Source organism: Lynx rufus, unplaced genomic scaffold (assembly GCF_022079265.1).
Source record: "Lynx rufus isolate CCGP_SWC_20201006 ecotype Redwood Valley unplaced genomic scaffold, mLynRuf1.p SCAF_6, whole genome shotgun sequence".
Lineage (NCBI taxonomy): Eukaryota > Metazoa > Chordata > Mammalia > Carnivora > Felidae > Lynx > Lynx rufus.
This window is the reverse complement of record NW_025814878.1, coordinates 28,609,433-28,624,586: the sequence shown is the minus strand read 5'-3', so window position 1 is coordinate 28,624,586 and position 15,154 is coordinate 28,609,433. Positions and strand designations below refer to the sequence as shown.

Below are 15,154 nucleotides of genomic sequence, written 5' to 3'. Positions count from 1 at the left end.
GTGCTCTACCGTAAGAGCTAGTATAGAAATAAAATTCAATGAAAGAAACGAAAGTAATTCTAGCTTTTTTTAAGGTCACTTGAGCAGCTTTCATGAACTCAAATAATTGTTAAACCAGATAATTATAATAAAAAGCCAACAGTTTATTGATTGCTTACTATGTGGTAGGCAGTATGCTAAGGTATTACCTGATGTATCTCGTGGAATCCCCACCCGTGCCCACTTAAGAAAGGTTCCTCCATTCCCCACACTTTATAGGTGGGGGAATTGAGACTTCCAGAGATGAGCTGCTCAGAAGCTACCCTTAGGTAATTATCAGATTTTGCCAAGTGAAAGGAAGCGGAGGGAGGGAGGGAAGTGGTTGAGGAAAGGCTGAGGGATAGAAGGGGGGACTGGTGAGAAGATGGCAGGTGTTAAGGATGATCCATGAAGTATTTGATGAGCATCTGTGAAAGGGTGACGAGGAGCTGGGTAGGTGGGGTTAGGGAGGCTCAAAGCAGTTTCCTAAGCCACATTAAGAAGGTGTTTAGCAGTGGAAAGCAGCTTTTTAGGTGATGTTACCGAATAATGATATTAGGACTTTTTGTAGGTCACAGTGTGCCAGATAGAGCATTTGGTTAGCGACTGATGATTTCTACAAAGTAAACAAAAAGCCAGCTTCAGTTGATGGTATGAAAGTGGGCATCTTAGCAGCAAGGCATTAGATGGACTTTTCTCACTGATTGATACACGTTGCTCTGTATCTCTTTGCTGTGTTTCTTCTGCATAGTTTGCATTTTTGTTTGGTTCGCGGTAATGATTTTAGGGTTAACATTCCTGACTCTTTACAGAAGATAGGTTGCTCTGTTAACCCAAACTGATCAACACCAGGTGCTGATATCTCAGTTCTGTCATCTGACAGAATTTTAATCCGATTCTGCTTTTGAGGTGATGTTTATCCTCATAAGCACTTCCAATTCATAGCCATATCATCTCTACGCCTTATTTTTGAAAAATGTGCCTATTAACTATAAGGCTACAAAATACAACCCTAAAAAAAGCAACTGTAGCATTATTGAAACAATTTAACTGCTTTTAGTGAACATTAGCTAACCATTCTTCTCGAAATAATATTTTGAAACTGTGGTTTGAGCAGGAATGGCCTGGCTATAGGTAGCTGCCTTTCTTCATAATCTTTATTTCCCACCTTATCTGCAGATTGAGACTTTTGGTTTATAGGCAGTGCCCACTCTTTCAGTTTATTTTGAGCATGCTAGATTGGGTGGCTTATCTCTCAGGACTGTTAATCTTGTCTTCATCTCAGCCCCAGGTAGGTTCATCACCTTGCCTGTGCTGTAGGAGCTCAGCACTGGGGGAGTCCAAGCCCCTCACTCAGAGCCACCGCCTTATCCACTCAGGGCAGAGATGAATGAAGGGATTGTATGAAGGGGGGATCATGAAGGACACGCAAACTCTGTTTATCTCTTGTCAAAATAAGATAAGGGTAGGTTCTTGACGTCTGTGAAGAATACATCCCAAGGCAATCGCCAATTCCCAAATTGAAAGAAATCATTGTAACATACAATTCCTTCCTTCAGATTGCAAAAGTATAACTGAAAAATGTAAATGATCTCTCTAGACCTGAACTACTTATCTTGCTTGATGAGCAATTTTTGTACTGTCTGGAGCACTTATTGAAACAAATTCACACATCTTTTCTACTTACTTCCTTTTGGAGCATTTGGTAGTTTTGTTCACACAATGTGTCTGAGTCATCATTACATTTGACATTTCAGTCTTTAATTTATCTGAAACTTCTATTTTGTGGCTAGGGCCTATCACTTTCATAAACATTTCCATACGCCCCTCATTCTGTCATCAACACTAGAATCAACTAGCAGTTAATTGTGTTTGTTTCATTTCTTAACAAGAAACAGAGTTTTATCTCTTTATTCACAGTGGCCGTAGTGTAAGACTGAGTGCTGTGAGTAAGGGCCTACCTGGACCTTGGCTGACCCAGTGGCTTGTCCTCGTCCCTCAGCTTTATGCATGTCTCATTCAGAATTGTGGCTTTTGCAAAATGACAAATTACTAAATGTCATGGGAACTTCAGATGCTACTCAGGAATGGTAGAAACCATAAATAGTTTGTGAATGCCAGGAATCTACTGTATACTTCTGATACCTGAATTGTAGAGAAGCAAACCCTATCCTTCCTCTTCTCATCCATCTGTAGAGCTGGTGCATTTGCATATATCGTTAAATACCTGCTATTTAAATTACCCAAGAGCTTTGGGGAAGTTGACTTCCCTTAGTGACTTCTGTGCTAAAGCTTCTGTTGTTGGCAGCAATAACGAGCTAACTATTTTCATGGGAAGACATGCCTTTTATTACGTGGACTATGCTAAATAAACCTGGAAAAGGATTTTAAAACATTTTTTTCATTAATTTATTTCTTTTAAAAAACATTTAAACAGTCAATAGGTGTGAAAGAATGTCCAGACAGTTTCCTCCCATGGCAGGCTTTTCAGCAAAGTATTGCTCCTTCCTGGAGGCAGCCATTGTTAGCAGTTTTTGAGGAATCCTTACAGAGAAAACGTATGCATATACAAGTAATACACACACGTATATATACGCGCATGTATATACACATATGTATGTATGTACACACACACACACACACACACACACACACACACACACCCCTCCCCTTTTGTTTTATAGAAATGGTAGGAGTGCCCGGGTGGCTCACTTAATTAAGCATCTGATTTGATTTTGGCTCACGTCATGATCTTGTGGTTTGTGAGATCGATCCCCGCATCAGGCTCTGTGCTGAAAGTACAGAGCCTGCTTGGGACTCTCTCTCTCCCTCCCTCTCTCTCTCTCTCTGCCCTTTCCCCAAAGTGCATGCACATGCGCTGTCTCTCTCACTCGCTCTCTTGTTCTCTCTTTCTCTCTTTCTCTCTCATTCTCTCTCTCTCTTGCTCTCTCATTCTCTCTCTCCAAATAAATAAACTTAAAGAAAAAGAGAAATGGTAGCACACAGTTTTTATACCTTGCACAAAATTAGAGTATTAGTAGTGTCGTGGAGCTTTTTCTGTATCAGAATGTAAAGAGCTTCCTCACTGTTTTTTTCTAATGGCATTATATACTGTATTGATGTACCACAGTTGTCCTTAATTGATGGACTTTTGGATTGTTTTCCAGTTATTTTAACATTACAAACAGGCCCATATGAGTATCTATAGAATAAATTTCTGTGAGTAGAACTACTGAATTGGAGGATACGTTCTTGGAAATTGATCTCCAGAGAGGTTGTTTTAATTTATAATGCCACTATCCATACATGAGGGGGCCTGGTTCCCCATATTCTCTTAACAGAATTTTTGAAAATATTAACTAATCTCCTCACTGCCTGATGTTTCTTGCAAACTAGTGTTATATGGTAGGCCGAGAATTCCAGAGACTGAGGAAGTTCATCCATTAGATACAGTGTCCCAAGGGAAAGGCAAGTTGCACAGCTTTGGTTTGGAGACAAGGAATCCTGCAGGAGAAAGATACAGAAGGTAATTCTGAGTACAGTGTTGCATGTCATTTAATCTGTCCTCCAGCCCTTTTGTTGGAGGCTTAGGGCAAGAAGATTGTAATAAAAATGAGTCAAAGTGACAGTGAACTGTTTCACAGAGGGGGGCTTTGGAAGTAGAATACATCTGAATAGGTGCCAGCAGTAATGGTGTCTGCCTTCAGGAAAGTCAATGGCTCCTAACAATGGGTGGCTCCTAACAATGGGCGTCCACAGAAGCACATTGGACATCAGAAGCCTTGATTTTAGCCATTTCCGGCCATGATATGAAAGCTAGTGGGAATCAAAAGCTGCATTGGTGTATTTGCTGGATATGTGAACTCCAAAGTGGTCCTTTTTGACGTCAGCAGTGGCTGGAGATCCTTAGGATTTAGAAGAGGTTATTGGGAGGGAAGTGGTAGATCTTGGCTGATAGCACAGAGGATCCCTCATGGGGCACTTTTAAGGTACTTCTTAGGAAACCTCGGCATCGTTAACAAGAGATTTGGGATGAGATTTTCTGCAGAATAAGAAATGCTGTCTGACCTGCACTGTGAGTGACTCTGTTACCTACCTGCTTTTTATGGTCCGTGGAATATAGTTATCCATGGGATTGTGGAATAGTGCCAGGTGACAAAGAAAACCTAAAACCTGTGCTTCTAAAAAATGTGCTTCATTCTTAGGAACCCAGCTAATTGCAGTGAAAGGACTTTGTATATATGCAAGTGCGCACGCTTATGGAGGCTGAAAACCAGAGAGGGAGACTTAGGCTGTCATGAAGAAGCAGCTTCTGTGAAAATCATGCTGGTTGATGGCTGTTCTGTGTGATGAAGAGATGATAGAAAAATACCTAATCTGTCCTAGCCTTTCAGACTTCCTGTGGTAGTGCAAGTAGCCCTTTTGCTTCAAAATCAGATAATGGGAAAGACCACACGGTAAATATTCTTATGCGAAAATATTTTATACAAATATCCACAAACCTTAGAACAATGAAAGGAAACAGTTTTTTAATAAATTTTAGATATGTGTTTATACATAAGGTACACTGTATAGCATTACCAGTGTTTTGTATTCCCAAAAACATGTCATGAGCATTTACTGCAGGTTTTGTACAGTGCTGACTTTCCTATTTCTTGTTTCTGCTCCTTCTAGTCACAGACAGGATTTTGCTGTTGTGAATTTTATGCATTTGTGTTTTAGGTGGGAAATTCGATTCCCGTTGCATATGTGTCTTAATGACAATTTGTTAATATGCGTGTATTTGCTAATATTTTATTGAAAGGATACACATTGCACTGATATACATAAATCAAGCACTTTGACCCTAGTAAACTGGTTTCTGGATTTGTCATGCCTGAGTAGTTACATAGAGAAAAGTTGGTTTAGCCAGATTCTTAGAGGGATAAGACTGAGACAAGACACGACAATGGTTGGGGGGGAAAAGCCCAGGATTGGAATCAGACTGACCTGGATTCAGATCTTGGGTATGCCACCAAATATGCTTTTGGGTGAATTACTGAACTCTGCAACTCACTTTCTTCAATGTATACTGGAAGGATAATAGGACCCATCTTTTTGTGAGACAGAAATAAATGAAATAATATATATAAATTGTGCTTTGAATCCTTTTCTGGAAGGTGAAATGGAATTAATAAATTACAAAGTATACGTATTATGTCTGACACTGAGTACCTGTGAATAAATGTTATTGTAATTAAAAAAGAACAGTAAAACTTTTCAATGGATCATTTGGGTTTTACCCAGTTTATCCACCAAGGGAAAAATGATTCTGTCTCTCTACTGTCTATCAAGAAAAAGTTGCCCCTCCTACAGCACTTACAAGGGAAGTCAATTTTGTTGCTGATCTCAAGCTAGGTAAGAGTCCTAGAGACCGTAAGGACAAGTCGTAATTCACTTACTAATTCACTGTTTCTTAAATTAATCTCCTTCAAGCCTTCACATCTTAGTTCCTCTTTTAAGGATTAAGTCCTAATGGTAGTGAAATCTAGTGCGTCTTCAAATTTGGACTGTATAAATTTTGAAATGATCAGAAATAGACTTAATATATAACATTTGACACTGGCTCATTTAAAGAGGACAAAGGAAGAAAGAATATGGAGGTGTCTAATAAACTTCAACAAAAGATAGCTATAATTCAGAGAAACACAGGTTTATTTTTTTTTCTATTGACCACTTAAATATATTCTATATCTAAAGAGACTGCCCTTAAAATGTATTTCTTTTATGGAATTTTGCAAGCACACACAGAAGTAAGATGTAGTATAATAAACTGGGTCCCTCACACTTCTTGAGAATTACCAGCACGTTGCCTCTTTATTTTACCACTTCACGCTCTTGACTGATTTATGGCAAATTCCTAACTTAATCATTCCATCTGTCAATTTCAGTTGACAAGCATGAAGTCTCCTTTTAAAAGTGCATGCCGTGATCATCCCTCTAGAAAAAGCAGCATCTTTGTGTATCATCAAATAGCCACTGGCATTTAGGCTTCCCTTCCTGTCTAACCATCATCTTCTTCTTTAAAAAATAGGTTAGGGATGCCTGGGCGGCTTAGTTGGTTGAGCATCTGACTCTTCATTTCAGCTCAGGTCATGATCCCAGGGTTGTGGCATTGGTTGGGTTCCACACTGAGCATGGAGCCTACTTCAGCTTCTCCCTCTCTCTCCCTCTGCCCCCCTCCTGCGTGCACATGTGCGCTCGCTCTCTCTCTCTCTCTCTCAAAACCTAAAAATTAAAAAAAAAAAGTTTAAGTCAGGGTCCAAACAGATCTATAAATTATGATATTGTGATTTATTAATGTCTTTTATATCTCTTAATCTAAATTTTAGATTTCTTCTTCCATCTATTTTTTTGTTTGTTTGTTTGTTTTACTCTGTGCCTTCTGTGCATGTATGTGTCCATGTGGCCAAAAGCCAGTTTTTATCCTACACAGCAGTGGCTCTCATACTCTTTGGTCTCAAGTCTCCTTGACACTCTTAAGAATGATTGAAAACCCCAAGGAGCTGTTGTTTGTATGGGTTATATCTATTAATATCTACTGTATTCAAAATTAAAATAGATAATTTAAACTATGTATTTACTTTTAAAAATAACAGTAGCAGACTGATTATATTAACATGTGTCTGCACAATTTAAATGAAATGTAATCATAGTTTCCAAAATTAAGAAATGAGAGAAATGGCAGTGTTTTACATTTTTGCACATCTCTTTAATGCCTGGCTTAATAGAAGAGAGCTGGATTTTCATATCCACTCCTGCATTCAGTCTGTTGCAGTATGTTGTTTTGGCTGAAGTGTGTGAAGAAAATCTGCTTCACACAGATGTGAGTTTGGAAAAGGGGAGGAGTATTTTTTTTCATTTAATGGTGGACATTCTTCTATGATACTACACCAAAAGTTGACAAGTGGTAGTTTCTTAAAGGTAAGTTGCAGTGGGCAGTCTGAAACCCTAACAATGAACTTTTCGTACTGTGTTCTATTAAAATCCATCGGTCTGTCACGTACTTTGATTGGATCCTTTACTCATGCATAATTTTGTGACGTCAAGCATTGGTTATTTGGAAAATACTGCATCACTGAATTATGCAAATCTCCCAGATGTTGACGTAGGTCAAATATAAAATATTTAAAAAATCCCGCTCATCAATATCACCACCCATCTCCTTAGAAAATATGTAGCAACTGGGAAGCTCTCAGGCTCATGGTGGTGGATACACGTTTTCCAGAATCATGATTATCCCTTGAATGTTCAAATGGATCTTCAGCAACAAATGCTGTCAGTGTTTTCCTTGATGTCAACAGGCTCGCCTCGTTTATTCTTGACAAAATATTTGCCACATAGCCAAACCCGAAGAAACGTAGTTTGTTAAATAAAAATGCGCTCCATGAAAAAAGCAGCTTGTTCAACTTGCATCTCAGACAGTTCACAGGTGCTTTCCCTTGGTACTCTGACGCACCAGAGCGCTTTATGGGTGCTTTCTATTTCACCACACAGAATGTTAAAAAGATACGTATTCAAATATCCAGACTTCATGAAAGTTACTGTTTTGCTTCATCAAGGATGCTGTTTAGCGAAACCAGCATTTGTTTACCATCAGTACCTGGCGGCAAAGGCTGCAATGACTGCTGCCTACTTGGGAGCCGCTACTCCGACACTTTGACCCACTGTTGCTTTTGTACCATCCGCGCAGATGTCAGCATAGCGCAGAAGGCAGATAATGTGTTAGTATTTTTATGAAAATGATTCTGATTTCTTGGACCTTCTGAAAAGGTCTCAGGTCTTCCCAGGGTCTGTGGACCACACTTTGTGGAATGTTGCTGAAGAGTTTCTGACAGTCTGAATTTTACTTCTTATATTAAAAAAAATTTTTTTTTATGTTTGTTTATGTTTGAGAGAGAGAGAGGGAGTGCAAGTGGGAGGAGGGGCAAAGAGAGAGGGAGACACAGAATTGGAAGCAGGCTCCAGGCTCTGAGCTGTCCGCACAGAGCCTGACATGGGGCTGGAACTCACGAACCATGAGATCATGACCTGAGCCAAAGTCGGATGCTTTACTGACTGAGCCACCCAGGTGCCCCATTTTGTATATTTTTATGGTGTGATTTTTACGTGTTCCTTTGTCTCAGGTATTTCCTGCAAATGGACTTGATCAGATTAGGTTTGATTTTGTTTTTTCATGGCAAGACTACTTCCTAGATGGTGTTGGGTTTGTATTCTTAGTAGTCATTGATAGCCATTGCCTGCAGCCATTAATGTATCAAGGATTGAAAATGGTAATGTTTCAGTTCTGTCATTCCTTCTTTATTTATTAGCAGGATTCTTTCTAAACTGAAACTTCCTCTCGCCATTGATTTGCGTTACCCTGGAATACAGTTTGCATGGATCTCATGCAATATAGACAGGATAAATCCTTGTTTCTTTTTCCAGATAATGAGTTGGTTGCTGTGTAGTCTTAGAAGGTGATCAGTAGGTGTTCTTGGTTTGTTTGTTTGTTTTCAATGTCAGTATGAACTCACAGATAAACTTATTTGATGTGTTTCAATTCATGCAGCTACTATTCTTTGGCCAGCAGGAACCTCTTCAGATTGGTTTCTAAGTTCTTTTGATATGATCTCTGTTGTCTTTGATAGCTTCCTTGCTTTTTTTTTTTTTTTTTGACAAGAAGTTCCAGACTCATCTTGCACATTTCCTGCCACTGAACAGAAATCAGCCCCTTCTCTGGGAAGACCTCAGAGAAGTGCTATTTAGAGCCCACAGTCTGAGCACTTGGCTGCTCATCACTGTTGATTGGTGGTTGTTTCTAGATTCTGTCAGTGGGCAAGGCTAGAAAATATGCAAATTTTTTTAAGATTAAAATGCATTAAAAGATTAAAATTTAGGGACACCTGGGTGGCTCAATTGGTTAAGGGTCCAACTTTGGCTCAGGTCATGATCTCATGGTTTGTGAGCTTGAGCTCCACATTGGGTCTCAGCTCTCAGCGCACAGCCCGCTTCGGAGCCTCAGTCTCCATCTCTCTCTGTTCCTCCACCACTTGCGTGCAAAAATCTGTAAAAAAAAAATTTTTAATGTTTATTCAGTTTTGAGAGAGACAGAGTGTGAGGGGGGGAGGGGCATAAAGAGGGAGACACAGAATCCAAAGCAGGCTCTAGGCTCTGAGCTGTTGGCACAGAGCCTGATGCAGGGCTCGAACCCATAAACCGTGAGATCATGATCTGAGCCGAAGTCAGACGCTTAACCAATTGAACCACCCAGGTGCCCCTAAAAAAAAAAAAAAAAAAAAAAAAAAGTTAAAAAATGCATCTTTAGGACTTTAATCCATCTTCCATTGCTTATCAATGACACCAACATAATTACTTCTTTTATCCCATACCACGTAGACCACAGTCTCAGAATAACAGTCTCAATACAATTACTAACAATATGATTATGGAAAACTGTTTTGCAGTTTAGAAAAATGAAAATTAAACAGATTATCACAGTTTAGCTAGTTGACTTGGTTTTCTTAACATAGCCTTATTATTAGTGTTTGCTGTATATTTTAAGACTGTTTTCCTATTTTCCAGAACCTCAAATTGGTGGATATCTCAACTGAATTCAAAAAATCAATTCACTGAGAGAGTCAATCACACCATGTATTTGTTGAATTGATACAACAAACTTAACTGACAAATTAGCATAGATGATAGTCCTAATGGACTGGAATTTTCTTGTTCTTTTTTATCATCGAAAAGGTTTCATTTTGCTTATTAACATTTAATGTCTTGTCCTTTATCCATACCCACTCTGTCATCAATATCTTCAAACAACAACAACAAAACCCCCTACTTAGTGGGCAAGAAATTCTGTTGATATATATCATGACTTTTTGTTTTAAGTGAATGTGCTATGAAACGGTGAATTCCTTTTTTAAGAATAGAAACATTGACACTTTACAAATTTTAGGTATATTCTTTCCTCTTTAATTTACCAGGGATTAGGGGGTGCTTGGGTGGCTCAGTTAAGTGACTCTTGATTTTGGCTCAGGTCATGTTCCCACGATCGGCGTGATTGATCCCCGTGACTGGCTGTGCAGTGACAGCACGGAGCCGGCTTAGATTCTCTCTCTCCTTGTCTCTGCCCCTCCCCTGCTCATGTGCGCATGCACACTCTGTCTTTCTCAAAGTAAATATTTTAAAAAATACATAAATTTACCAGGGATTGTACTAGAAAAAATGTTAGTGATATTTTCAAAGCACTTAATTCTAGATCTATGGATATAGGATATTGTGATCAAGAAAATTATGTAATTAAGGGAAACCAAAGTAGTGACTACTAAAATAAAAACTGATCTGTACGTACAGTATTTAATGATCTGCCTTTTTCCCCCTTCCAGGTTCCAAAATAAATCATGACTGAATCTGCCTCTAGCACAAGTGGTCAAGAATTTGATGTATTCAGTGTTATGGACTGGAAAGATGGAGTAGGCACGCTACCAGGAAGTGACTTAAAGGTAAGCTGTCTTTATTAAATACAATTATCTGTGTGTGCATCTGTGTGCTATTTGTTAAAAGGAGTTTGACTACATATGTAAAATAAAAATTAAAAGCATTAAGCATAATGCTCTAGGTCTTATATGATACTTAGACCTCTACAGTAAATTTTCAAGACAATTTGGAATGTTGACAAATTGGCCGAAGTCTTTGTCACTTGGGGTGGTGGATGAGAATATTTTGGCATATACTTATTTTGCAGAAGTCGAATTATAGCTTCCAGGGGATCACCCTTGGTTTGACTTTATCATGACGGACAATAAATATGGAAATGGTAGGCTTAGAAGACCTGGCTTCATATATTTTGTAATAATGAACTTGAGAACTTTAAATGAATAACCACATTCCCTGTGCCCTAGTTTTCTCATTTGAAAACTGGATAATATTAAAATATTGAATAGACAGGACTATTCTCCTCCCTTAAATTATTTATACGATAAATACGAATTTTTATATAATCATTTGTTCAAAAGCTGGTCCTTCCTGTAAACCAGGCTGCTTTTATATAGAGGAGAACTCTCTTCAGAGAATGATGCTTCAGTGTGCCTCTTTACTATGTGCTTATCCTGCCCCTTTTCCCAAGGCTTCCCGAACCCACTCTAGGCCCACCTCTGCTGCCCTATGAAACAGTTACGCAAGCACTCATCCAAGAGGCCAGTCCACCCCACCTCTCAATTCTAATTTGCTTTTGCTCTAATCCTATCTCTGGGACCTTGAACCTGTCTGTGGCCTTTTAGACTTTGTTTGTACTTGGTCACTCAGGTTTTTGAACCTCTAATCACCCTAACTGGCTGTCAGTTGGCTTTTCCCTCTAGTGCTTGATGTTCTGGCCTATCTCAAATAGAAATTCCTGCCCCCTAATAATTGGCTTCCTGGAATCCAGTGGCTACTTGACGAGTATTTCAGCCAAGCCCAACCGAGTTCATCTTCAGTGGTGAGATTTGGACAGTCTGTCACTGGAAAAATACCCAGATTTTAGTTGGGTTAGGTTAAATTAAGTGCAATGTGCCAACATATCTATCTGTTAAGCTTAACAAAAATATCGCAGTGAGGTTCAGTGAATTCTGAAAAGGAGATACGGTTTTTAGTTTTAGTTCTGTATGTCCTTGTACTAGTCACTCAATCTCTTCAGGCCAGTTTCCTCTTTGGTAAAATAAGGAATTAAATGAATGCTAAGGACTTTATCTGCTCTAACATTCTCCAAATGTTCATCTGGATTAGATATGATGGGAATTGAGTGCTGAAATTTTTCAGAAAGAAAAACCGTTCCAGACGCTCATAATGTCAGCCTCATAGTAGCTATATGAGCTTTGTCAAGTTATTTAAATTTCCTAAGTTTCAGAATCTTTATGTATAAAATGAGGAAATAGAATCTATGTCACAAGGTGGTTATAAGGATTGAAAAATATAACATATGGAAAACATTTAACAAATTGTATTTTTTCTGGCTTTGTGATATATTATGTAAATTGCCTTTTTAAAATTGCTTTATTCTCATATTTTGCTTGTACATTTTTGTCCCTTCTTCTCACTTGCTTTTTTTTTTGATGTCAGGTGGATGATGAAATTTATAATTTTTGTTCAGTTAGGTTTTGAACTTTCAATCCCTAAGAAATTTAAATTGCCTGAAGGTTTTCTAAGCAATAGATCTTAGGAATTAGCCTATTACTTTTATTAAGGTAATCAGGTAATTAAGCCACTTAGTGGGTATTACAATCTGGTTTATTTTATTTGACTTTTAGGCTCATCTAATTATGTGGGTAATTTCTATGTATCCAGTTCACTTCATGTACTGTAGACAGTATGAAACCCCACTTCTAAAAAAAAAATGAAAAAAAATTTCTACTTCATAACCATTTTTATCTGAAGAGATTCAGATTGTCAGTTGATTGTGTTAATTTAGGAATTCTGAATCACTTGCTCCTAATATTAATATCTGAGTTGCTTCAGAGGTCTGATTGAGAAATTGATTTTTCACAAAATTAAGATATTAAAAAGAACTTTGAATAAAGCATGAAATTTGCTCTTTCACATCATGCTTTGCCTACTTTACATTATTTTTTTTTTAATTTTTTTTTTTAACGTTTATTTATTTTTGAGACAGAGAGAGACAGAGCATGAACGGGGGAGGGTCAGAGAGAGGGAGACACAGAATCGGAAACAGGCTCCAGGCTCTGAGCTGTCAGCACAGAGCCCGACGCGGGGCTCAAACTCACGGACCACGAGATCATGACCTGAGCCGAAGTCGGCCGCTTAACCGACTGAGCCCCCCTACTTTACATTATTGAAGCTACTTTTTTGTAGTGGGTGTAGGCATGTAGATTTCCTAATAAACAAGGTGCTATCCTAAGACAAGAAGCTCAGGTTAGTTCAGCCAGTACAATCAACTACTACATAGAAATCAGTTTCTTATCATGTAAACAGGTTTTTATATGCTTCGGTTTATTACCATTTTGAAAGTATGTTTCTCTGTAAAAGCCTCATGATTGCTGGCCAAATTATATCACTCTTCTGCTTAAAAACTTTTAGCAGTTTCCTGTCTTTCGTGGCAAAGTCAATCCCCTTAAGTTTACCCCAGAAGTTTTTGGTGGTCTGGCCCCTACTTCCCTCTGGCTGTGTCTCGTTTCACTCCTCAGTGCCATCTTGTTTCCTTTCCAGCCCAACTGTCTAGTTGAAGGCTTCAAACCTTCGTTCCTTTATACTGTTTCCCTTGCCCCTTTTCAGGGAGGCTAAACAGCCTTTATATAAAACAGAGCGCAAAAACTTTTTCCATTCAGGTGCAGTAGGGGAAAGAATAGAAAGCTTACTCTCTGATGAACACTTTATCTGTATCCTTGTATTTAATCCTTTCATTTAATCCTTTTGAGGTAGTTCCTATCATTGTTGTCATTTTTCAGATGGGAAAACAGAGGCCCAGAATGGTTAAATCATTTGCTCAAGGTCAAGATAATTGGCAGAACTAGGTCTAAAGCCAGGCTTTTCTGATACTGGAATCGATTCTCTTACCACTAGTATACTATAGTCTAAAGAGAGAAAATGTTTTCATATCAAAAGAGATACAGAGAAAATGTTATAGCGATTTAGAAGAGGTATCATTTTGGGGCGCCTGGGTGGCGCAGTCGGTTAAGCGTCCGACTTCAGCCAGGTCACGATCTCGCGGTCTGTGAGTTCGAGCCCCGCGTCGGGCTCTGGGCTGATGGCTCAGAGCCTGGAGCCTGTTTCCGATTCTGTGTCTCCTTCTCTCTCTGCCCCTCCCCCGTTCATGCTCTGTCTCTCTCTGTCCCAAAAATAAATAAACGTTAAAAAAAAAAAAAATTAAAAAAAAGAAGAGGTATCATTTTAGCTGGAGGGATCAGGAAGGCTTCGGGGAAGTAGTTGTCATATGAGCTTCAAGTACCCGAAAATAGGTCGGCATCTATATGAAGATTTTGTGGGTCAGGGACAGCAGGCAAGAAAGAGAAGGGCATCGAAAAGAAGGACTAGCATAAGAAAGTATAGTGTTAGGGGAGAACAGCAAGTGTCCAGGGGCCTCCTTGAAAATATTATCGTCATTAACAAGACATTTTTGTTTAAGCAAGCTTTGGAAACTGCACCATTGCCTAATTATTCTATAAAATGGCAAATTAGTATTTGTAGACTAATATCTCAGGGCCAGCCATAAGAACAGGCAGGCAATGAGCGGTAGCGGGAAGGTGCATGCTGGGGCTCCCTGTCCCTAAGCAATCTCTCTCTCTGAACTTGTAATGATGTCTGAAACTTATCCACAGAGGATTATTCCTCTGGGTCATAAGGATTTAGCCATTTGGAATCCCTCAGTAAAATGCAGATATACTCCTGAGAGCGATAGCATCTTATCTAGTAAGAATAGTTGCCACTTAACTGAGAGCAAGACCCTGCGGCAGCAGGGCAGAAACCCAACTGGAAACACCGTGCTCATAGTGCACAGTTTTGCTCGTTGTGATTAATGTTCAGAAAACTTTAGTTACCAAATATCTTTGCCCTTAAAACAGATTGGTAAATAGAACTCATATTTCGACATTGAAAGTAATAAAACAAAACAAAAATACTAACCTCAGCAGTGCCTTTTAAGGATCTGTTCTTAAAGATAGGCAAAAAGCAAAGGATCCTTTGCCTCTACAAGCAAAAATAAAGAGAATTGAATCAATTAAAGGTAGTTCAAGCCAGGCCAAACAAACCTTTGCAATCCCTTGTATCTTTCAGGCATAATTGTTTTCTGATTGACTTAGATGTTTCCACTAGTAGAACAAATTACAGTGTCAGCTGATGTGTTTGATGTGCTTATTTAATAAATTTCTTTTGTAGAGTTTATAATTTTGATGTTCTTGATTTGGAATGGAGTCACTCAATAGATTTTTATGCTGCTTTTTAGATGTCTAGGTTAAAAGAACTCATAACTTTGAAAAAAGAAATAAAAGTGATTATTTCAAGTTTCCATGGCTCCAAAACCATTCATGAAAGCATTACCCATTTCTGAGTGTTTTATTGGGGGGAAAAATGTTAGGGAATGTGTCAGTCTTTCTGGAATGCTATTTGTGGAACTCCAGTA

General features: G+C 38.7%; 1 protein-coding gene across 6 annotated transcripts in view; it reads left to right on the top strand.

Moving 5' to 3' along the window:
• The window catches only part of L3MBTL3 (L3MBTL histone methyl-lysine binding protein 3), a 127,296-nt gene that overhangs the window by 14,562 nt on the left and 97,580 nt on the right, over positions 1 to 15,154 (top strand). For all 6 annotated transcript variants that reach the window (XM_047101762.1, XM_047101764.1, XM_047101763.1 and 3 more), the window contains one exon: positions 10,431 to 10,547. In XM_047101762.1, the coding sequence (XP_046957718.1) occupies positions 10,446 to 10,547 (102 nt within the window). In that variant the 5' untranslated portion in view covers positions 10,431 to 10,445. The remainder of the gene's footprint in view (positions 1 to 10,430; positions 10,548 to 15,154) is intronic.